The 24923-nt window shown below is 44.0% G+C and overlaps 1 protein-coding gene across 1 annotated transcript in view; it reads right to left on the bottom strand.

Moving 5' to 3' along the window:
• Nucleotides 1-901: 901 nt before the first annotated feature.
• Nucleotides 902-24923, bottom strand: part of fat1b (FAT atypical cadherin 1b) — a 52182-nt gene continuing 28160 nt past the window's right edge. Inside the window, exons 20-31 of the mRNA XM_029771616.1 lie at nt 24709-24906; nt 20217-21042; nt 18866-18988; nt 18472-18629; nt 15631-15950; nt 15350-15510; nt 15056-15209; nt 11623-11733; nt 11066-11354; nt 10635-10980; nt 10251-10367; nt 902-2051 (exon numbers count right to left, since the gene is read on the bottom strand). Of these exons, the coding sequence (XP_029627476.1) occupies nt 1873-2051; nt 10251-10367; nt 10635-10980; nt 11066-11354; nt 11623-11733; nt 15056-15209; nt 15350-15510; nt 15631-15950; nt 18472-18629; nt 18866-18988; nt 20217-21042; nt 24709-24906 (2982 nt within the window). The 3' untranslated portion in view covers nt 902-1872. The remainder of the gene's footprint in view (nt 2052-10250; nt 10368-10634; nt 10981-11065; nt 11355-11622; nt 11734-15055; nt 15210-15349; nt 15511-15630; nt 15951-18471; nt 18630-18865; nt 18989-20216; nt 21043-24708; nt 24907-24923) is intronic.

A 24923-nucleotide genomic window follows, 5' to 3' on the forward strand; every position in this document is an offset into this window, starting at 1 on the left:
GTCCATATGTGTTATTTCATAGTTTTGATGTCTTCACTATTATTCTACAATGTAGAAAATAGTAAAAAGAAAAGAAAAACCCAGGAATGAGTAGGTGTCCAAACTTCTGACTGGTACTGTATATATATATATTTTTTTACATCTTATTGAGCTCATTTATACAGGACTGAACAGAATGGATACAATATATTTGTTGTGTATCTCTGGCTTGCTGTAGTGTGATAAGATCCTATGGAAACAGAAGTATCTGCCATTCTATTTCTCACAGAGGGTTAACCTTGTGAAAAGAGCTATATTTTCCTTGAGAAACATATAAACATAAACAACAGCTTCTAAAATGATTTTCCTCCAATGGAAACCGCATAAGAAGTAGAGGTGACAGTACTATCGACAGGCTAGATGGCCACCAGCAAGTCAAGTGCATCTGGTGAGGGGACGAGCAGCAGTCTTCCTTTGAAGCCCATGTATGCGTCCCAAATGGCACCCTATTCCCTACATAGTGCATTACACCCCTATGGGATTTGGCCAAAAGTAGTGCACTACATAGGGAATAGGGTGCCATTTGGGAAGAAGCCCAACTCTTTTACATCTCACAAGTTAAACTGGAGTAAATTACGTTTTTTGAAAGTGTTCCAAAGTAAAATGCTTCATTCTTTGATGAAAGTCCTATTCAGTCCAACTTTAAACATATCAGTCCGAAGTAGGAGTTAGAAACTGTTACCCCCTTTTTAAAAGAATGAGCTGGAGGTCGAAGAGAGGACTTTCCTCTCATCCTCTTCCCCTTTCCTAACTGATGATAGCAGGGTATGGCAGAACAGGATAGCTAATGCTAAACCTGTTTTGCTGTCCCTTCTGCTGACTGATCTGTATTCATTTAATAAAACAAACGTAACAGCAATGATTCAATGGCAGAATCGTTCATTTAAATGTTTATTGTACAGTACAATCAAATAGCTAATTCATATATAATCAGTATAAACCCAACATAAGCTTCATGCAATGCAATGTCACTGATAAGAATATGCAGACATGTATGGTATTTACAGTATTAGCCATTACAGATGGATGTAAGGTGTGAGCTTTTTCTTCTGAAATTACATAACATTCACTACACCTTTCCTGCAGTCAAATGACCAAATTGCCCTCTAGTGGCCTTATGGGTGGAATTTTATTAATATTTTTTATAATTTCATAATTAATAAACATTATTTTACAAAACACGCCAAAAATGTCACGGTTTTGTTATATTTCAGTCTTCTGTGAAGTATATAAAGTGTAATATTGGGATGCAAACTCAAAGTGTAATACATTTTAACTCTATATCTGACATGGTGTCTTCTTTTTTTAAAGCCCATAACTATGTTTATGAGATGTATACTTTGGTTTCAAAGTAGATTTGATTAAGACTACCAAGAAATGTTTCCAATAGAGAGCCAACGCTCTGATCATCAGGGTCTATCTCTGAATTCTCTAAGTTAAGTTTATAGTTTCAGTCGCCTGTCAGAGGCCTTGTGTCCAGAGGTTAGGGTGTGAGATAACCAAACAAGCCTGCTGGTCACTCTGACCCATGACCGCTCACCCAAGCATGACAGGTCAGAGCTGGAGGCATGGGAGACGGGCACACTGCCGCTGAGCTCCTATCCACAGCTCATGTCCAAGGGGTCACTCTGTGTCCCTATATGCACCCTGCTGACACCTGTGTTACTGCCTTGGAGCTTAGTGGGGTCTGTGGGGTAGAGGTGGTGCTGCTGGTGCTGGTAAATGCTTTCCCCCTGCTGGCTACAGGTGAAGTATGTGTCTGGATGGAGTCATCATAACTGCCCCTGAGGCCTAACAGGTAGGTGGACATCATCCAGATCCAGAGGAAAGAAATCAGTTGGTGGAGTCACTCTCAATGTCTATACTTCCTACATAGAAGTCAAGGTTGAGGAGCTCAGGGTCAGAGTCAGTGCAGGAGGGGGCGGGCTTTTCTATACATATACACTGCAACAGTTCCTGGTCTACGGGACGCTGAGCACTCGGCATCCAATCAGATGTGTCCCAGTGATAGCCTATTCGGGGCGAAAATGTTATCAGTAAAAAACAAGCATGCATGTAACAATGGTTCATATTTTGGCACAAATAAGCTGTGCATCGCTGTGAATGAGAAGTGATTTAGCTTTATAATTAGTACACAAATAGATTCTCTCAAAGTGTCTGTCTCCCCTTAGACAAAAATATACATACAGACATGCGAAAATCATCTCAGTAGTCTGTTACTGTGGCCATTGCTGGAGAATAGTCTGATAGGAGGTTTGGAGAATATAAACTGTGGATTATTATAGGGTGTCCAATCAAAAACTCATATTTTGACCAATAGGTAAAATCATGTATAGATACTCCACTAAGAAAACCAATGGTCCAAACCTTATGTCTCTATCATAATCTGTTAAAAAGTTTACCCTTGTAGGATGGCCAAGATTAGGGTCACAGTAACTAAACTCATCATCTGTCTTCTCCAATCAGGAGGACATAAAACAACATAGAGGTAAGACACAGTTGAAGTCGGAAGTTTACATACACCTTAGCCAAATACATTTAAACTCAGTTTCACAATTCCTGACATTTAATACTAGTAAAAATTCCCTGTTTTAGGTCAGTTAGGATCACCACTTTATTTTAAGAATGTGAAATGTCAGAATAATAGTAGAGAGAATGATTTATTTCAGCTTTTCTTTCTTTCATCACATTCCCAGTGGGTCAGAAATGTACATACACTCAATTGGTATTTGGTAGCATTGCCTTTAAATTGTTTAACTTGGGTCAAACGTTTTGTGTTGCCTTCCACAAGCTTCCCACAATAAGTTGGGTGAATTTTGGCCCATTCTTCCTGACAGAGCTGGTGTAACTGAGTCAGGTTTGTAGGCTTCCTTGCTCGCACACACTTTTTCAGTTCTGCCCACAAATTTTCTATAGGGTTGAGGTCAGGGCTTTGTGGTGGCCACTCCAACACCTTGACTTTGTTGTCCTTAAGCCATTTTGCCACAACTTTGGAAGTATGCTTGGGGTCATTGTCCATTTGGAAGACCCATTTGAAACCAAGTTTTAACTTCCTGACTGATGTCTTGAGATGTTGCTTCAATATATCCACATAATTTTCCTACTTCATGATGCCATCTATTTTGTGAAGTGCACCAGTCCCTCCTGCAGCAAAGCACCCCCACAACATGATGCTGCCACCCCTGTGCTTCACGGTTGGGATAGTGTTCTTCGGCTTGCAAGCATCCCCCTTTTCCCTCCAAACATAACAATGGTCTTTATGGCCAAACAGTTCTATTTTTGTTTCATCAGACCAGAGGACATTTCTCTAAAAAGTACGATCTTTGTCCCCATGTGCAGTTGCAAACCATAGTCTGCCTTTTTTATGGCGGTTTTGGAACAGTGGCTTCTTCCGTGCTGAGCGGCCTTTCAGGTTATGTTGATATAGGACTCGTTTTACTGTGGATATAGATGCTTTTGTACCTGTTTTCACTTTTCGCACCAAAGTACGTTCATCTCTAGCAGACAGAACACGTCTCCTTCCTGAGCGGTATGACGGCTGCGTGGTCCCATGGTGTTTATTCATGGATACTATTGTTTGTACAGATGAACGTGGTACCTTCAGGTGTTTGGAAATTACTCACAAGGATGAACCAGACTTGTAGAGGTCTACAATTATTTTCTGAGGCCTTGGCTGGTTTCTTTTGATTTTCCCATTATGTCAAGGAAAGAGGCACTGAGTTTGAAGGTAGGCCTTGAAATACATCCACAGGTACCCCTCCAATTGACTAAAATTAGCCTATCAGAAGCTTCTAAAGCCATGACATCATTTTCTGGAATTTTCCAAGCTGTTTAAAGGCACAGTCAACTTAGTGTAGGTAAACTTCTGACCCACTGGGATTGTGATACAGTGAATTATAAGTTAAATAATCTGTAAACAATTGTTGGAAAAATTACTTGTGTCATGCACAAAGTAGCTGTCCTAACCGACCAAAACTATAACTTGTTAACAACAAATTTGTGGAGTGGTTGAAAAACGAGTTTTAATGACTCCAACATAAGTGTATGTAAACTTCCGACTTCAACTGTAGATATCAATTTTGAGACATGACATCTTAATATTTTAGTATACACTTTTCATATTAATGAGACATTTCTCAGAAAAACAGGTGTATCTCTATGAAATGTCAACAGAGCACTGAGCGTACCGCAAGCTATTTATTTTCAAAGTCTTTTACATTTAATTTACAACATATTCAAATAATGATTGAGAGACATTTTCATTAAAAACATTATTTTGATGAATTTATTCATACTATTTCTTCCACAAGATATAGTCCTGACCCAAACCTGGGGTTGCAACTCAAGCCGGCTGGTCGTTCGTTCTATCGGTTCGGTTGCCAGAGACGCGACCCAGTAGTTAAGTCTTTTTGTTCTAAATCTATGGACACAACGTTCCGTTGCCATGATGGCTGGCAACGTTCTTATCCCTTGCCTGCTACCTAATCAACTTTGACTAACACAGTCAGGGACTGCGGTTGAAAATTAGCCGGCTGGCTAAAACCGGCACTTTTACTGAAACGTTGATTAATGTGCACTGTCCCTGTAAAAATCAAATAAACTCAAATAAACATTGTAGCCAGAATAACAGCAAAGTAGCTGCATTTGTGTTTGTTTAAGCTGTTTTTCAGTGACTTTTTGGGGGATACATCCATAACAATGAGCTAATGTGTGATTTTGCCTGGCCTAGAAAATGTGCTCTCTTGCTGTTCACTGTTCAGAAGAGATAGCCAACTACACAGCTAACATAATTATTTCAAACTGAAGCTGGAATGACAACAAACTAGCTGCATTTTGTCTTTTTCTATTGACATTTCTTTGTATATATCCATAAAATGCTGATTCATGATTTGGACTGGCTGCGAAAAGCTGCCAGCCTGTCTGTTTCGTCCCGGCACCACATTCATTACCATAGAACAGCTGGAGACTGAATTTCAATGTTGAAACAGACAGCAAGGTTATTACACATCTCCGCTGTTGAAAACCAAATGCTAGTCTAAAAGAAACGGGAGATAATGTCCAGATGCTTTTTAGAATGTAGATCTAGTATATAAAATGCCTGTCTGAGCTGATTAGACTGTGGATTACGCAGTCAGACAGAACAGAGTAAATCGTCTAAATCTATGACGTTAAAATGCCTGTGGTAACTTGTGGAATAGACACTGGCTGGAATGCATTTTTAACCAATCAGCATCCAGTATTAGACCCACCCGTTGTATAATTAAGCTTTTTGCGACCCACGGAAAAAACTTTGCAGACAACCACAGCATATAAAATCCTCAAAAGTCACTGTGAGAAGATATTGGTATGTATTATTGGATGTATTAGGTTACAAAATCCAATTTTTAGGATACAATGTTAATGTATTTTAGAGAAAGACCTCACGGAATGATTCAGAACATGAACAATCACATTTGTCTTGGTAAAATGTATTTTATAACATAAGGACGTGAAATTCCATCACCAAACACGTTTTCGACACCAATTAATTTGTGATTTCTCAACATCATTGTGAAATCTCCTCTGTATTAAATCAGATTAGACACCCACAGGCCTTCAGCAGCACATTCAACGGTAAGATGTTATAGAAGGTTTATTTACAAGGCAGCACATTGTTAAACGGTCCTTTCAGAGTACAATTCTGCATTTGCTACGGTAAGCTAACAGAGCATGAGAGGAGAGAAGACAAGCACATCACCTCTGGTGTTTTGAAGATCACAAGCCTAGTAATGACAGCTGAGAGAGAAATAAAATATTTCAAGTTTAAAATCAAGAGTTTATACTACAAAGAGACAAATTAACACCCATGGGAGTCAGTGTATTGGACAGGTGCCTACTGAAGAGCATATACTGCATGTAAGGATATAGCCAGAACCACTGAGACCTAGTCAGAAGCACTGAGACCTCTAGCCAGAACCACTGGGACCTCTAGCCAGAACCACTGGGACCTCTAGCCAGAACCACTGAGACCTCTAGCCAGAACCACTGAGACCTAGTCAGAACCCCTGAGACCTCTAGCCAGAAGCACTGAGACCTCTAGCCGTAACCACTGAGACCTAGTCAGAACCACTGAGACCTCTAGCCAGAACCACTGAGACCTCTAGCCAGAACCACTGGGACCTCTAGCCAGAACCACTGGGACCTCTAGCCAGAACCACTGGGACCTCTAGCCAGAACCACTGAGACCTAGTCAGAACCCCTGAGACCTCTAGCCAGAAGCACTGAGACCTCTAGCCGTAACCACTGAGACCTAGTCAGAACCACTGAGACCTCTAGCCAGAACCACTGAGACCTCTAGCCAGAACCACTGGGACCTCTAGCCAGAACCACTGGGACCTCAGGCCAGAACCACTGGGACCTCAGGCCAGAACCACTGGGACCTCTAGCCAGAACCACTGAGACCTAGTCAGAATCACTTACAGCCAACATTACCTCGTCTACTGACTCCCTGAACACAACTACAGTGGCTTGCAAAAGTATTCAGCCCTTTGGCACTTTTCCTATTTTGCTGCCTTACAATCTTGAATTAACATTTATTTTTGGGGGGTTTGTATCATTTGATTTACACAACATGCTTAACACTTTGAAGATGCAAAATATGTTTTATTGTGAAACAAACAAGAAATGACACAAAAAAACATAACTTGAGCATGCATAACTATTCACCCCATCAAAGTCAATACTTTGTAGAGCCACCTTTTGCAGCAATTACAGCTGTAAGTCTCTTGGGGTACGTCTCTATAAGCTTGGCACATCTAGCCACCGGGATTTTTTCCCATTCTTCAAGGCAAAACTGCTCTAGCTCCTTCAAGTTGGATGGGTTCCGCTGGTGTACAGCAATCTTTAGGTCATACCACAGATTCTCAATTGGATTGAGGTCTGGGCTTTGACTAGGCCATTCCAAGACATTTAAATGTTTCCCCTTAACCTGTCTGGGATAGGGGGCAGTATTTTCACGGCAGGATAAAAAACGTACCTGATTTAAACTGGTTACTACTCTTGCCCAGAAACGAGAATATGCATATTATTAGTAGATTTGGATAGAAAACACTCTAACGTTTCTAAAACTGTTTGAATGGTGTCTGTGAGTATAACAGAACTCATATGGCAGGCAAAAACCTGAGAAGATTCTAAGCAGGAAGTGGCCTGTCTGACAATTTGTAGTCCTTCTGTTGCATCTCTATCGAAATTACAGTTTCTGTGCTGTTACGTGACACTTTCTAAGGCTTCCATTGGCTCTCTAAAGCCTTCAGAAACCGGATTGACGCGTCTCCTGTCTCTGGGCAGATAACAGCAGCTGTCAGTGGACTGCCTGGTGACAGAGAGACTGGAGATGCGCGTTCACGAGACCTCGCCATTTTTTTCTTTCCCTCTTTGAATGAATACAACGTTGTCCGGTTGTAATATTAGCGCTATTTTACAAGCGCTATTTTACAATAGCATAAAAATGTATTTTAAACAGCGTTTGACATGCTTCTAAGTACGGTAAAGGAACATTTTGAAATTTTTTGTCACGAAATGCGCTTGCGCATTACCCTTTGGATAGTGACCTGAACGCACAAACAAAACAGAGGTATTTGGATATAACTATGGATTATTTGGAACCAAAACAACATTTGTTGTTGAAGTAGAAGTCCTGGGAGTGCATTCTGATGAAGAACCGCAAAGGTAATCCAATTTTTCAAATAGTAATTCTGAGTTTAGTGAGCCCCGATGTTGGCGGGTGTCTGAATAGCTAGCCTGTGATGGCTGAGCTATGTACTCAGAATATTGCAAAATGTGCTTTCGCCGAAAAGCTATTTTAAAATCAAACATAGCGATTGCATAAAGGAGTTCTGTATCTATAACTTTTAAAATAATTGTTATGTATTTTGTCAACGTTTATGATGAGTAATTTAGTAAATTCACCGGAAGTCTTCGGTGGGTATGCTAGTTCTGAACATCACATGCTAATGTAAAAAGCTGTTTTTTGATATAAATATGAACTTGATTGAACAAAACATGCATGTATTGTATAACATAATGTCCTAGGAGTGTCATCTGATGAAGATCATCAAAGGTTAGTGCTGCATTTAGCTGTGGTTTGGGTTTTTGTGACATATATGCTTGCTTTGAAAATGGCTGTGTGATTATTTTTGGCTGGGTACTCTCCTGACATAATCTAATGTTTTGCTTTCGCTGTAAAGCCTTTTTTAAATCGGACAATGTGGTTGGATTAACGAGAGTCTTATCTTTCAAATGGTGTAAAATAGTCATATGTTTGAGAAATTGAAGTTATAGCATTTTTGAGGTATTTGTATTTCGCACCACGCGATTCCACTGGCTGTTGAATAGAGTGGGATGCTAACGTCCCACCTAGACCAGAGAGGTTAAACCACTGGAGTGTTGCTTTAGCAGTATGCTTCGGGTCATTGTCCTGCTGGAAGGTGAACCTCTGTCCCAATCTCAAATCTCTGGAAGACTGAAACAGGTTTCCCTCAAGAATTTACCTGTATTTAGCGCCATCCATCATTGCTTCAATTCTGAACAGTTTCCCAGTCCCAGTCCAATGAAAAACATACCCACATCATGATGCTGCCACCACCATGCTTCACTGTGGGGATGAAGTTCTCGGGGTGATGAGAGGTGTTGGATTTGCGCCAGACAGTGTTTTCCTCGATAGCCAAAAAGCTCAATTTTAGTCTCATCTGACCAGAGTATCTTCTTCCATATGTTTGGGGAGTCTCCCACATGCCTTTTGGCGAACACCAAACGTGTTTGCTAATTTTTTTCTTTCAGCAATAACTTTTTTATGGTCACTCTTCCATAAAGCCCAGCTCTGTGGAGTGTATGGCTTAAAGTGGTCCTATGGACAGATACTCCAATCTCTGGTGTGGAGCTTTGCAGCCCCTTCAGGGTTATCTTTGGTCTCTTTGTTGCCTCTCTGATTAATCCCCTCCTTGCCTGGTCCGTGAGTTTTGGTGGGAGGCCCTCTCTTGACAGGTTTGTTGTGGTGCCATATTATTTATATTTTTTAATAATGAATTTAATGGTGCTCCGTGGGATGTTCAAAGTTTTGGATATTTTTTTATAACCCAACCCTGATCTGTACTTATCCACAACTTTCTCCCTGACCTGTTTGGAGAGCTCCATGGTCTTCATGATGCACCAGATCTTATTTAGGGGCTTCACAGTTAAGGGGGTGAATACATATGCATGCACCACTTTTCCGTTTTTTCTATTTTTTTCATTTCACTCCACCAATTTGGCCTATTTTGTGTATTGTCAATTACATGAAATCCAAATAAAAATCCATTGAAATTACAGGTTGTAATGCAACAAAATAGGAAACACGCAATGAGGGATGAATACTTTTGCAAGGCACTGTATCTCCTGCCTCCCTCAACACAACTTTCTCCTGCCTCCCTGAACACAACTGTCTCCTGAAACAACTAGTGTAGTATAAGATAGGAATGATACCTTATTTTCCACAGTAAATACTGTGTGATTGAAGTCCTATGAGGGCTACGGAGGAAGTGACAAGAGAAATCTAACATTAGCACACAATAAATGTACCAAATACTTCATAGGGTTAATACTCCATTGAGTAATGGAGGTGGAAATAAATAGATGGGAATTTAACCATATTTTTCAGAATAAACAAATGCTAATTTGTATGGATTGGAACCACAGAAGCCACAAACTACACTTAACACAAGAGTTCAGGACAACACAAGGATGTGCTCTTACACTTACATCAGGAGACTATCAGGAGACTGTCAAACTATCAGGAGACTATCAGTTGATTGCCAGCTTATCAGTACTGTACATGTAGATTGCCAGACTATCAGCAGACTATCAGCAGACTATCAGCAGATTATCAGCAGATTATCAAGAGATTGTAAGACTATCAGGAGACCATTGGGCTACATCCCACGTCGTCAATGTAAATGACAACTTACACTGTGCCCCCTGTTAAACCCTGACCTGGGGCTGTGCATAGATTTAATCCAAACTGGAGCTGAGACTAGAGAAAAGGAGAGGAAGAAGGACAAGTGACGTAAGAGAGAACACTCATTCAGAGGTATCATTACAGGTAGAAGGTGTTGCCTAATAACATGCATTAGCCTGGATTCCAGCACTTACACTGTGATGTCTCACCCTGTCACCTTGGGACGAGTAACGAAACCTACCGTTCTCATCTCCTGATCCTGACTGGTAGGAACAGAGGGACTCTGAGGCACTGCCATGGTTTTCCAGGTCTTTCCTAGATCTCTGAGTGGAGACCGGATCCAGCTCCACTACCTCTTCTGGGGGAGACAAAGATACAAATCACTTATTCATCCTTATGACCTTCCTGACGAAGACAACATTGTTTGATTCACCATAAACACAAAGGTATCATATTGTACTGTACGTAAAGCCACATCAAATGTGCACTTTAATTTTGTTGTTTACAACAAAAATACATGCAGGTTATCAAAGTAAAGCTGATAGGTCAAAATGTGAAAACTATGAATGGCAAAACAGTGTCTTCTCATTTCCTGCTCCCAGCCTCCAGTCATCTGCTCTCTCACCATCATAGTGGTAGTCCCAGCAGGGTTTCTGGATGGACTCCGTCTCTGAAGGGGTGTTGGAATGCAAACGGCGTGGTAGGGTGGGAGCCACACTGCACACTGCCACCCCTCTCCTCAGCATGGGCACGGGGTCTGGGTCAGGGGTGCTGTGCTCTGTGGGTTCCACTAACCCAAGACCTTTGCAGGAACCCTTGTTCAGGTTGTGGCGTGAGTTGCTGGGGTAACTAGGGGTGTAGGAGATAGGTCTAACTGGGATCTGTGGTGGAACGTCCAAGTAGACTGGGACTCCCCGGCTGGACTTGACCTCCAGGTAAGCTCTCCCAAAGAACTCTTTACCATCTTCATCCTTAAGGTTCAAAGTTCGAACGTCACAATTATTTGCCATATATTCAATAATACAATCAATCACTTACTGACAACAGATATGATACCTCATATTCCTTAGATCTGTCCTGTTTGGCCCTCTTCCGGACGGCTACAAAGAGCAGCGACAGGCCGAAGATGGTGACCAGGAACAAGGCCAGTCCCAGGAGTTCCTCCAGGCCGATGGACCAGCTGGTGAACAGCAGCTCGTTCCTGACCAACACCTCGAGCTCACACTGCCGCCCAGCGAACCCCATCACGCAGCTACAGTTGAAGGAGCCGTAGGTGTTTACACACATACCTCCGTTAGAGCAGAGGCTCTCTGTCTGCATACACTCATCTACATCCCCAAGGCACCTGGGCAGAAGAATACTGTCCAGAGTCACATTCACATACAGCATCTATATGGAGTGTGTTCCAAATGGTCCCAATATAGTGCACTACTTTTGACCAGAGCTCTGTAGTGCACTATGTAGGGAATAGGGTGCCATTTGGGATGCATACATCCAGAACCTATATACAGTATATATTGCAGCTCTGGCACAGTGTGACATCATGGATGTGTCATACCAAACCCGGAGTGGAAGAAAGCGGGTTAGTGAGAGTAATGGATGTTTCTGCTTACCGTTCTCCCTGAAACCCCGGCTCACACTCACACACAGCCCCATCCAGACTGTCGATACAACGTCCACTGTTTCTGCAGGGGTTATCTTTGCAGTACGGACCAACCGCACACCTGGAACATAGACACGCTTTTTAACTTTCCATACATCATCTATTTTCTTCAGTTTTTCACCAACAACAATGCTATGAGAAACGTCCAACCCCACAGGATAGCAGACATGTGACTAACACTATAAGGTTCTATCTGCGCAAAGCATAGTTCAGAGAAAATGAGCATTAAAGTCACAGAACTGTTTTGTAGTGATTTCTTCCTTCATAACCCATTAAGGTCCTCACCATAAAGGTACAGTGCTTTCAGAAAGTATTCTTTCCCCTTGACTTTTTACACATATTGTTGTGTTACAGCCATATTTGAGCCACTGGCCTACATACAATACCCCATAACGTGGAATTATGTTTTTCGAAAAATTAAAAGCTGAAATATCTTGAGTCAATACGTATTTAACCCCTTTGTTATGGCAAGCCTAAAGTTCAGGAGTAAAAATGTGCTTAACAAGTCACATAACAAGTTGCATGGGCTCACTCTGTGTGCAATCACCTTTCAGCAGGACAATAACCTAAAACACAAGGCCAAATCTACACTGGAGTTGTTTACCAAGACAGTGAATGTTCCTGAGTGGCCTAGTTACAGTTTTGACTTAAATCTACTTGTACGGCAAGACTGAAAATGGATGTTCAGCGATTGTTGTCCGGACCTCTGGCAGTCTCTATGGAGGTGCCACAGGGTTCAATTCTAGGGCCTGACTCTTTTCTCTGTATACATCAATGATGTCGCTCTTGCTGCTGGTGATTCTCTGATCCACCTCTACGCAGACGACACCATTCTGTATACCTCTGGCCCTTCTTTGGACACTGTGTTAACTAACCTCCAGACAAGCTTCAATGCCATACAACTCTCCTTCCGTGGCCTCCAACTGCTCTTAAATGCAAGTAAAACTAAATGCATGCTCTTCAACCGATCGCTGCCTGCACCTGCCTGCCCGTCCAGCATCACTACTCTGGACAGTTCTGACTTAGAATATGTGGACAACTACAAATACCTAGGTGTCTGGTTAGACTGTAAACTCTCCTTCTAGACTCACATTAAGCATCTCCAATCCAAAATTAAATCTAGAATGGGCTTCCTATTTCACAACAAAGCATCCTTCACTCATGCTGCCAAACATACCGTCGTAAAACTGACTACCCTACCGATCCTTGACTTCGGCGATGTCATTTACAGAGTAGCCTCCAACACTCTACTCAACAAATTGGATGCAGTCTATCACAGTGCCATCCGTTTTGTCACCAAAGCGCCATATACTACCCACCACTGCGACCTGTATCCTCTCGTTGGCTGGCCCTCGCTTCATATTCGTCGCCAAACCCACTGGCTCCAGGTCATCGCTAAGTTTTTACTAGGTAAAGCTACGCCTTATCTCAGCTCACTGGTCACCATAGCAGCACCCACCCGTAGCACCCGCTCCAGCAGGTATATTTCACTGGTCACCCCCAAAGCCAATTCCTTCTTTGGCCACCTTTCCTTTCAGTTCTCTGCTGCCAATGACTGGAACGAATGGCAAAAATCACTGAAGCTGGAGACCCATATCTCCCTCTCTAACTTAAAGCATCAGCTGTCAGAGAAACTCACAGATCATTGCACCTGTACATAGCCCATCTGTAAATAGCCCATTCAACTACCCCATCCCCATATTGTTTTTTTGCTCCTTTGCACCCCAGTATCTCGATTTGCACATTCATCTTCTGCACACCTATCACTCCAGTGTTAATTGCTAAATTGTAATTACTTCGCCACTACGGCCTATTTATTGCCTTACCTCCCTAATCTTACCTCATTTGCACACACTGTATATAGATTTTTTCTATTGTGTTATTGACTGTACGTTTGTTTATTCCATGTGTAACTCTGTGTTGTTGTTTGTGTTGCACTGCTTTGCTTTATCTTGACCAGGTCGCAGTTGTAAATGAGAACTTGGTCTCAACTGTCCTACTTGGTTAAATAAAGGTGAAATAAAAATAAAAATGATCAACAACCAATGTGACAGCTTGAAGAATGTTGAAATGAATAAATGAATAAATGGCAAAATGTTGTACAATTCCGCTGTAATCGCTGCCAAATGGGCTTCTACAAAGTATTGACTCAGGGGTGTGAATACTTATGTAAATGAGATATTTCTGTGTTGAACTGAGGTCTGTGACTAGAGGGAAGGTTATATCTGGCACGGAATGTTAAAATAATTCACATTTCCATAGAAAAGTACAGACATTTAATGATGAAATAAAGAATATAGCCTTCCTTCTTTCTAATCACATCATGAAATATATTAATTGATGTTCATCACACATTTCTTAAAGCGATAGCTCTCGAAAATGACAAATACACTATATCCTATGGATAACTAGCAGCATTGTTAAAGCTTAGCTCTGGATGAGTAAACTGATATGTGTGTCTGGTCTCTGACACCCAAAGTCAATAAACTACTTGCTAGTTATAAATAAAATGTGGTAAGTTTGACATTTTTGTGAAATACCTTGGAGGTTTTCGTATTGATATAGAACAAGACAAAAGCAGCAATGCCTCTCCTAAGGGCCTTAAACATGCCCTAAGGCACCTGTATTTATTAAGTACTGGGAAAAAGAGGACCAGAACCTATGATATGAATAATCAAGGACTTGGGACTAGAACCTATGATATGAATAATCAAGGACTTGGGACTAGAACCTATGATATGAATAATCAAGGACTTGGGACTAGAACCTATGATATGAATAATCAAGGACTTGGGACTAGAACCCATGATATGAATAATCGAGGACCTGGGACTGGAACCCATGATATGAATAATCAAGAACTTGGAATTACAAGTTTCTACCTGTAAAATGTATAGTTTGGAGTTAATGAGTATTTTTCAAGTGCCAGAACTATTTTGTGATGTCTTCCTCTTTCATGACTCAATAAGTATATGACCTTACATACAGTTAATTTTGATTGGCAGCCCAGCATTGTGTGATTGGATTGCAGATATAACCTTAAAGCATCAAGTTAAAAGGTGTTTGCGCACAAAGAACATTCAGATGTTGAAATTTTTTTTTTGTAAATTTACTTTGTAACAAATCTGACAGATCTCACATGTAAAGGACCACCTAATGAGCAACTCTATGTGAATAACTCATTTTTTACCAAGATGTCAAATAGAATCTCAAGGTCACGATTGGTTATGTCCCAACTGGCACCCTGTTCCCTATACAGTGCACTACTTTCAACCAGAACCCTAAGGGTCCTGGTCAAAAGTAGTGCACTTCAAAGGAATAGGGTGCCATTTGGGACACATTATTCCAAATTTCAGTTCATAATGGGTAACTGCTCTATGTACCGTGGTCCTGAGTACTGTCCTCTACACTGGCAGTAAAAATCCTGGTTGTCCAGCACACAGGTTCCTCCATACAGACAGGGGTTGGAGGAACAGGGGCTAGCTGCCACCTCACAGTGAGACCCCATGAACAAGTCACTGCATTTACAGAAGTAACCTGCAATAGAAACAAGTGTATAATGTACAAAATAATATATATAGGACAATAAGATGTTTGAGACCAATATGTTCTGTATAGACTGTGAATAGGACTGTATGGTGATTTATCTATGTCAATAAATGGTGTCTGTCTCCTACCTCCATGAGGCAGAGTGGAGCAGGTTCCTCCATTCACACAGGGCTGAGAGGAGCACTCTGGGACAGGGAGGGCCCCACAGCCTGGTGCCACCCCCACCACCTCCTCTACTAGTACATGGGCCTGGGCCTCGGTGTCCAGGTTCAGATCATAGCCATTAAACCTGACAAAATAAAATCAACAGTTATTTAGTCATTTCACAAGCAAGTTGGTCACAGATCACGTTACAATAATTTTTTTTTTTAACAAAAAGGTTGACAAAAGGAAGGGAAACATCAAATACCTGACTGCCTCCATACAACCCTGTAGATCATGACTGTGAGAGACTGGCAAACGCTGTGAGGCTGTCTTTGCTGCCCTCTGCTGGTCGGCTTCAGAAACACCACCCAGGAACAGGCTTCCGTCCAGGTTGAGGGAGCGGAGGGTGCCTGGTGCCGTGCCCGAGGCCGTGTAGAGCTGATCCAGAACCAGCATGGCGTGGTTGCCGTTTACCTCAAGGGATACGGTGTGCCACTGGCCATCACTGACCTGGGCACTGTGGATGGAGACGATGCCTGGGCCACTGCCGCAGTCAAACTGGTACTGGAGCCTACCGTCCACTATCTGGGGGCAGAAGTGGGTACATAAAGATAGAAAATGGCTGTTAGGCCTGGGAATTGCCAGGGTCCTCACGATACGATATTATCATGATACTTTGGTACCGATTCGATATGCATTGCGATTCTATATACACTATATATACAAAAGTATGTGGACAACCCTTCAAATTAGTGGATTCGGCTATTTCGCCACACCCGTTGCTGACAGGTGTATAAAATTGAGCACACAGCCATGCAATCTCCATATACAAACATTGGCAGTAGAATGGCCTTACTGAAAAGCTAAGAAACTTTTCAACATGGCACTTTTCCAACAAGTCAGTCCCGGTCAACTGCATGTGCTGTTATTGAGAAGTGTAAAGGTCTAGGAGCAACACGGCTCAGCCGCAAAGTGGTAGGCCACACAAGATCACAGAACAGGACCGCCGAGTGCTGAAGTGCATAGCACGTAAAAATCTTCTGTCCTTGGTTGCAACACTCACTTCCGAGTTCCAAACTGCCTCTGGAAGAAACGTCAGCACCAGAACTGTTCACCAGGAACTTCATGAAATGGGTTTCCATGACTGAGCAGCCGCACACAAGCCTAAGATAACCATGCGCAATGCCAAACGTTGGCTAGAGTGGTGTAAATCTTGCCGCCATTGGACTCTGGGGCAGGAGAACCACCTGCCCGAATGCACAGTGCCAACTGTAACGTTTGGTGGAGGAGGAATAACAGTCTGGAGCTGTTTTTCATGGTTCGGGCTGAGCCCCTTAGTTTCAGTGAAGGAAAACTTAACGCTACAGCATACAATGACATTCTAGACGATTCTGTGCTTCCAACTTTGTGGCAGCAGTTTGGGGAAGGCCCTTTCCTGTTTCAGCATGACAATGCCTCTGTGCACAAAGCGAGGTTCATACAGAAATGGTTTGTCGAGATCGGTGTGGAAGAACTTGACTGGTCTGCATAGAGCCCTGACCTCACAACCCCATCGAACACCTTTGGGATGAATTGGAACGCCGACTGCGAGCCAGGCCTAATCACCCAACATCTGTCCCCAACCTTACTAATGCTCGTGGCTGAATGGAAGCAAGTCCCTGCAGCAATGTTCCAACATCAAATTGAATGCATTCCCAGAAGAGTAGAAGCTGTTATAGCAGCAAAGGAGGGACCAACTCCATATTAATGCCCGTGATTTTGGAATGAGATTTTCGACGAGCAGGTGTCCACATACTTTTGGTGATGTAGTGTATATTGAAATTCGATACTGTGATTTTTTTTGCGATTCGATGTTCCACACATATTGCTCACCATATGTCTGTTGTAGAGGGACAAGAAAGCCATGAGAAAACATGTTTTGATCAGACATAAAAGTGCTGAAAATAAATTGGCTCCCTACTTAAAAAGAAGATGGAGAACAAGCTATGAAGGACAAATACTGGAACTTTGGCACAGGTACAGTCAACTAGAGCAGCAAAAATTATTTTGCAATATTGTCAAAACTATATGATATGTTGGATTGAGTTTTTACTCATCACTAATGGTTATGTCTCAAATTGCACGCTATTCCCTATATAATGCACTTTATTAGGTACACCACCCCGTTCACGAAAATGGTTTCTAGGGTTTACCGACAATGGTGCGACAAACAAAAAACATCCATTCAGCGGCAGTCCTGTGGACGTAAACCGCTTGTTGATGAGAGGTTGAAGGAGAATGGCAAGTATTGTGCAAGCTAACAGGTGGACAAATAACGGAGCTTTACAACAGTGGTGTGTAGAGCGGCATCTCGGAACGCACAACTCGTCGGTCTTTGTCACAGATGGACTATTGCAGCAGACGACCACAGCGGGTTCCACTCAGCTAAAAACAAGAAGAGCCCCTCCAGTGGGCACGCCATCACCAACACTGGACAGTTGAGGAGTGGAAGAACATTGCCTGGTCTGACGAATCCCGGTTGCTGTTGTGTCATGCTGATGGCAGAGTCAGGATTTGGTGTAAGCAGCATGAGTCCATGGCCCATCCTGCCTGGTGTCAATGGTACAGGCTGGTGGTGTAATGGTGTGGGGAATGTTTTCCTGGCAAATGTTAGGTCCCTTGATACCAATTGAGCAACGTTTGAACTACACAGCGTAACTGAACATTGTTGCTGACCAGGTGCACCTCTTCATGGATACAGGGAGTCCGACCCGGGACTAGATTGGTGTACCTAATAAATTGTGTAGATGGAGTAGGGTGCCATTTTGAACACAAGACAATGTGATGTTAGAGAATACTGACTAAACACTTACTATTTTCCAATGAAACATGTGAGTGTCTACATGTGTACAGTTTAGTGTTGTAGTGACTGTATTCACTGTCATTTCTTCTCAAAGTTTAAATCCTGAGTTTATGGCCTGTTTTATTCAAATGTAATTATTGATTTTCCTAACTGAACAACCAACAGCAACTTGTGACCTATCCCCTACTACTTTATAGTGCACTACTATTGACCAGAGCCCTATATAGGGAATAGGTGCCATCTGGGACTTATCTATAGACCTACCTCTAGAATGCAGTAGTCTGTTCCTCTAGCAAACAGGAGAGTGGAATGGTGGGACAAGGTTCTCAGTCTGAGAGACAGTTTCATCTCCTCTCTATAGCGGTTCTCCATCAGACGGTACCTGATGTAACCCTTCCCACTGAACCATAGCAACTGACCTCCTGTGGTTTATAAATAACATATAGACGGATCAGTTATGTGACATCTTACATCTCTGTTACTAATATCTGTTTTGCTGGTGACTGAAGTAATGGTTATATCAGATCTGAAGAAACAGGAGCCATTCTATTCATCTTGAATGTGAGAATAATGTCAAGCAAAGTTAGACTAAAGAAACAGTCATTGAAACACTATCTTGGTTGATGATGTGTTTGGTTGTTTGAGTGACAGACAGTACCTGAGCAGCCTCCCTGGTCAGGTGGACAGACACAGCTGTATGGTCCCTCTCTTTGGTTGGACACACATCCCTCAGGACAGGGCTTCCCCTCACAGAGCTGCTTCAACACAGGACACTCACCACCTAGTACCAAACATATCAACTCATTACAATGAGGGAGAGGACACATCCTAAATGGCACTCCATTCCCTATACAATGCACTACTTTTTGTAGGGAAAAGGGTGCCATTTGGGATGCGGCTGAAATGTAGTGTATTGGATTCTATTGTTTTATCAATAACTTGACGATATGTGATGAGTGATGTGTGATGTGGTAGTGTGGTGTGTGATGGTGTGTGGTGTGGTAGTGTGTGATGTGATGTGTGGTGGTGTGTGATGTTTGGTGTGTGATGTGTGGAGTGTGGTGTGATGTGTGTTATGTGGTGTGTGAGGTGTGTGGTGTGATGTGAGGTGTGTGGTTTGATGTGAGGTGTGTGGTTTGATGTGAGGTGTGTGAGGTGTGATGTATGGTGTGTGATGTGTGGAGTGTGGTGTGATGTGAGGTGTGTGGTTTGATGTGAGGTGTGTGAGGTGTGGAGGTGTGTGAGGTGTGTGGTGTGATGTGTGGTGTGTGGTGTGTGATGTGAGGTGTGTACTGTGATGTGAGGTGTGTGATGTGTGAGGTGTGTGGTGTGATGTGTGGTGTGTGGTGTGTGATGTGAGGTGTGTACTGTGATGTGAGGTGTGTGATGTGTGATGTGTGTGGTTTGATGTGAGGTGTGATGTGAGGTGTGTGATGTGAAGTGTGTGGTGTGTGATGTGAGGTGTGATGTGAGGTGTGTGATGTGAGGTGTGTGGTTTGATGTGTGGTTTGATGTGAGGTGTGATGTGATGTGTGATGTGATGTGAGGTGTGTGATGTGAGGTGTGATGTGAGGTGTGATGTGAGGTGTGTGATGTGAGGTGTGTGGTTTGATGTGAGGTGTGATGTGTGGTGTGTGAGGTGTGAGGTGTGATGTGAGGTGTGATGTGTGGTTTGATGTGAGGTGTGATGTGAGGTGTGATGTGATGTGTGTGGTTTGATGTGAGGTGTGATGTGAGGTGTGATGTGAGGTGTGTGATGTGAGGTGTGTGGTTTGATGTGTGGTTTGATGTGAGGTGTGATGTGATGTGTGATGTGATGTGAGGTGTGTGATGTGAGGTGTGATGTGAGGTGTGATGTGAGGTGTGATGTGATGTGTGTGGTTTGATGTGAGGTGTGATGTGAGGTGTGATGTGTGTGGTTTGATGTGAGTTGTGTGAGGTGTGACGTGAGGTGTGATGTGTGGTGTTGTGTGTGACGCGTGATGCGTGGTGTGTGGGGTGTGGTGTACCTTTACAGAGGCACACAGCAGATCTGTGATGTGGCGGGGTGATGAGGCTGAGTCTAGCCGTGCTGTAGGTGGTCAGGAAGTTCTGGTCCAGGGTGACCACCTCACTACAGAGCATGGCAGGACAGTCCAAGCCTGCACATAGCTTCCTGAACACCCTGACCACGCGGAGGCCTGTAACCTCCTGGATTGCACCCACAGACGCATTGAGCTTACGAAGGAGGATCCCGTCCTTGGTAGTGGTCAGGGGGCTACCGGGAGGTGACCGCTCCAGAGCCAGCAGGACATCCAGGCTACCAGGGGGCTCACAGGGCTGCAGACTGACGAGCTGGACATCACTCCTCTTGATCCCTGCCACCATGCGCAGCGCCCTCAGGAAGCCCCTCCAGTGCTCCCCTACGAACTCCTCGGGGCCCACCCCAGCCAGACGGACGGCCACGGAGCTCTCCAGCATGCGCTTGGTCACCTGGTGGACGTGCACACTGACACCGGTTGCCGTGGTGAAGCGTCCGTCAGTAACGGTGACGTTGAGCAGGTAGTGGCCCAGCCTGAGGACGTGACCAGGCCGGGTCACCAGACGGCCATCTGAGGGGGACAGGGAGAACAGTAGTGTGTTGGATAAATTGGGCTGGAGGTTGTAGGTCAGGGAGTCATAGAGGTCCTGGTCAGTGGCTCGGATCTGACCCAGCACCCCACCCGGGTAGGCCTCTCCTGGGGTGGAGATGAGTACCTCCAGGGGGAGGATAGCAGGGGGGTGGAGGCTCTCTTGGATCACCCTGATATTGATCAATGTGGAGGCCAGGATTGGTGGTCTGCCACTGTCTAGCACCTGAGGAAACACAACAGAACCACAACATCATTATTACAACCTATCAATATAATCACTACCCAGTGCTTGAATTCCTCACTTCAGGTTAAGAGGATAAAATAACAGGCTTGCAAGTGCCATTGCTGACCAGAGGGGGGAGTTGGTGGACTTTGAGTCACTGCTGCTTCTGCGATTAAAGGACAGAATCAATACCGGAATGAGGGCAATCTGTACCTACTCTGAGATTAAAGGAGAAAATCAATACTGGAATGAGGGCAATCTGTACAAACTCTGGGATTAAAGGAGAAAATCAATACTGGAATTAGGGCAATCTGTACCTACTCTGAGATTAAAGGAGGAAATCAATACTGGAATTAGGGCAATCTGTACAAACTCTGAGATTAAAGGAGGAAATCAATACTGGAATTAGGGCAATCTGTACAAACTCTGAGATTAAAGGAGGAAATCAATACTGGAATTAGGGCAATCTGTACCTACTCTGAGATTAAAGGAGGAAATCAATACTGGAATTAGGGCAATCTGTACCTACTCTGAGATTAAAGGAGGAAATCAATACTGGAATTAGGGCAATCTGTACCTACTCTGAGATTAAAGGAGGAAATCAATACTGGAATTAGGGCAATCTGTACAAACTCTGTTATGATCACAGAAGTTTACAACCATTCCTGTGTCTCCAGTGAACCTACTGGTGCTCCCTAATACAGACAGCAGGTATACTACCCTTCCACTATTCCCTGGGTGCCGATTAAGTGGATGTCGATTATGGCAGCCCCCCGCAACTCTCTGATTCAGAGGGCTTGGGTTAAATGCGGAAGAAACATTTCAGTTGAATGCATTCAGTTGTACAACTGACTAGATATCCCCCTTTCCCTTTCAACCATTCCTGTGTTTCCGGTGAACCTACTGGTGCTCCCTGATACACACAGCAGGTATATGACCCTTCAACCATTCCTGTGTTTCCGGTGAACCTACTGATGCTCCCTGATACACACAGCAGGTATATGACCCTTCAACCATTCCTGTGTTTCCGGTGAACCTATTGGTGCTCCCTGATACACACAGCAGGTATATGACCCTTCAACCATTCCTGTGCTTCCGGTGAACCTACTGATGCTCCCTGATACACACAGCAGGTATATGACCCTTCAACCATTCCTGTGTTTCCGGTGAACCTACTGATGCTCCCTGATACACACAGCAGGTATATGACCCTTCAACCATTCCTGTGTTTCCGGTGAACCTACTGGTGCTCCCTGATACACACAGCAGGTATATGACCCTTCAACCATTCCTGTGCTTCCGGTGAACCTACTGATGCTCCCTGATACACACAGCAGGTATATGACCCTTCAACCATTCCTGTGTTTCCGGTGAACCTACTGGTGCTCCCTGATACACACAGCAGGTATATGACCCTTCAACCATTCCTGTGTTTCCGGTGAACCTACTGGTGCTCCCTGATACACACAGCAGGTATATGACCCTTCAACCATTCCTGTGTTTCCGGTGAACCTACTGGTGCTCCCTGATACACACAGCAGGTATATGACCCTTCAACCATTCCTGTGTTTCCGGTGAACCTACTGGTGCTCCCTGATACACACAGCAGGTATATGACCCTTCAACCATTCCTGTGTTTCCGGTGAAACTACTGGTGCTCCCTGATACACACAGCAGGTATATGACCCTTCAACCATTCCTGTGTTTCCAGTGAACCTGGGTAGCCATTTGATTAGCTATTCAGGAGTCTTATGGCTTGGGGGTAGAAGCTGTTAAGAAGCCTTTTGGACCTAGACTTGGCGCTCCGGTACCGCTTCCGGTGCGGTAGCAGAGAGAGAACAGTCTATGACTAGGGTGTATTTGACAATTTTTAGGGCCTTCCTCTGACACTGCCTGGTATAGAGGTCCTGGATGGCAGGAAGCTTGGCCCCAGTGATGTACTGGGCCATTCACACTACCCTCTGTAGTGCCTTGCGGTCAGAGGCCGAGCAATTGCCATACCAGGCAGTGATGCAACCAGTCAGGATGCTCTCAATGGTGCAGCTGTATAACTTTGAGGATCTCAGGACCCATGCTAAATCTTTTCAGTCTCCTGAGGGGGAATAAGCTTTGTTGTGCCCTCTTCACGACTGTCTTGGTGTGTTTGGACCATGTTAGTTTGTTGTTGATGTGGACACCAAGGAACTTGAAGCTCTCAACCTGCTCCACTACAGCCCTGTCGATGAGAATGGGGCAGTGCTCGGTCCACCTTTTCCTGTAGTCCACAATCATCTCCTTTGTCTTGATCACGTTGAGGGAGAGGTTGTTGTCCGGTCGCTGACCTCCTCCCTATAGGCTGTCTCATCGTTGTCGGTGATCAGGCCTACCACCGTTGTGTCATCGGCAAACTTAATGATGGTATTGGAGTCGTGCCTGGCCATGCCGTCATGAGTGAACAGGAAGTACAGGAGGAGACTAAGCACAGAGGGGGCCCCCGTGTTGAGGATCAGGGTGGCAGATGTGTTGTTACCTACCCTTACCACCTGGGGGTGGCCTGTCAGGAAGTCCAGGATCCAGTTGCAGAGGGAGGTGTTTAGTCCCAGGGTCCTTAGCTTATTGATGAGCTTTGAGGACACTATGGTGTTGGACGCTGAGCTGTAGTCGATGAATAGCATTCTCACATAGGTGTTCCTTTTGTCCCGGTGGGAAAGGGCAGTGTGGAGTGCAATAGAGATTGCATCATCTGCGGATCTGTTGGGGCGGTATACAAATTGGAGTGGGTCTAGGGTTTCTGGGATAATGTTGTTGATGTGAGCCATGACCAGCCTTTCAAAGCCCTTCATGGCTACAGACGTGAGTGCTGTGGGTCAGTAGTCATTTAGTCAGGTTACCTTTGTGTTTTTGGGCACAGGGACTATGGTGGTCTGTTTCAAACATGTAGGTATTACAGACTCAGTCAGAGACAGTTTGAAAATGTCAGTGAAGACACTTGCCAGTTGGTCAGCGCATGCTCGGAGTACACGTCCTGGTAATCCATCTGGCCCTGCGGCCTTGTGAATGTTGACCTGTTTAAAGGTCTGACTCACATAGGCTATGGAGAGTGTGATCACACAGTCATCCGAAACAGCTCTCATGCATGTTTCAGTGTTACTTGCTTCGAAGCGAGCATAGAAGTAATTTAGCTCGTCTGGTAGGCTCGTCTCACTGGGCAGGAGGATAGAATTATGGTCAGATTTGCCAAACGGAGGGCGAGGGAGAGCTTTGTACGCATCTCTGTGTGTGGAGTAAAGGTGGTCTCAAGTTTTTTTTCCCTCTGGTTGCACATTTAACACGCTGGTAGAAATTTTATTTCACCTTCATTTAACCAGGTAGGCTAGTTGAGAACAAGTTCTCATTTGCAACTGCGACCTGGCTGAGGTAAATGAGGTAAAACTGATTTAAGTTTCCCTGCATTAAAGTCCCCGGCCACTAGGAGTGCCTCCTCTGGATGAGCGTTTCCCTGTTTGCTTATAGCCGTGTCCAGTGAACCTACTGGTGCTCCCTGATACAGACAGCAGATATACCACCCTTCAGTCACCTCAATGGTTGATCTATAACTATTCATTTACTGTATCAAGAACAAAACACATTTCAGAAAAATGTAATACTACTGTTAGCCTAATTAGCATTTTGTGAATGTAGTCCAACCTGAGCATGTAGTATGTAGTGGTCCTTTACTGTGCGGTCCAGCAGTGTGGTGGTCCTGAGGGTTCCCTGGGGGTCTATTAGGAAGGAGCCTCCCTCATCTCCCCCAAGGATGGTGAAGGAGAATGGGGGGCCGTTGTGGGAGGCATCCCTATCTGTTACAGTCAGCTTGAGAACACTGCTCCCTACTGGGACACTCTCCTGGGGTAGAGAGGGGG

This window comes from Salmo trutta, chromosome 13 (assembly GCF_901001165.1).
Source record: "Salmo trutta chromosome 13, fSalTru1.1, whole genome shotgun sequence".
In the NCBI taxonomy this organism is placed as follows: domain Eukaryota; kingdom Metazoa; phylum Chordata; class Actinopteri; order Salmoniformes; family Salmonidae; genus Salmo; species Salmo trutta.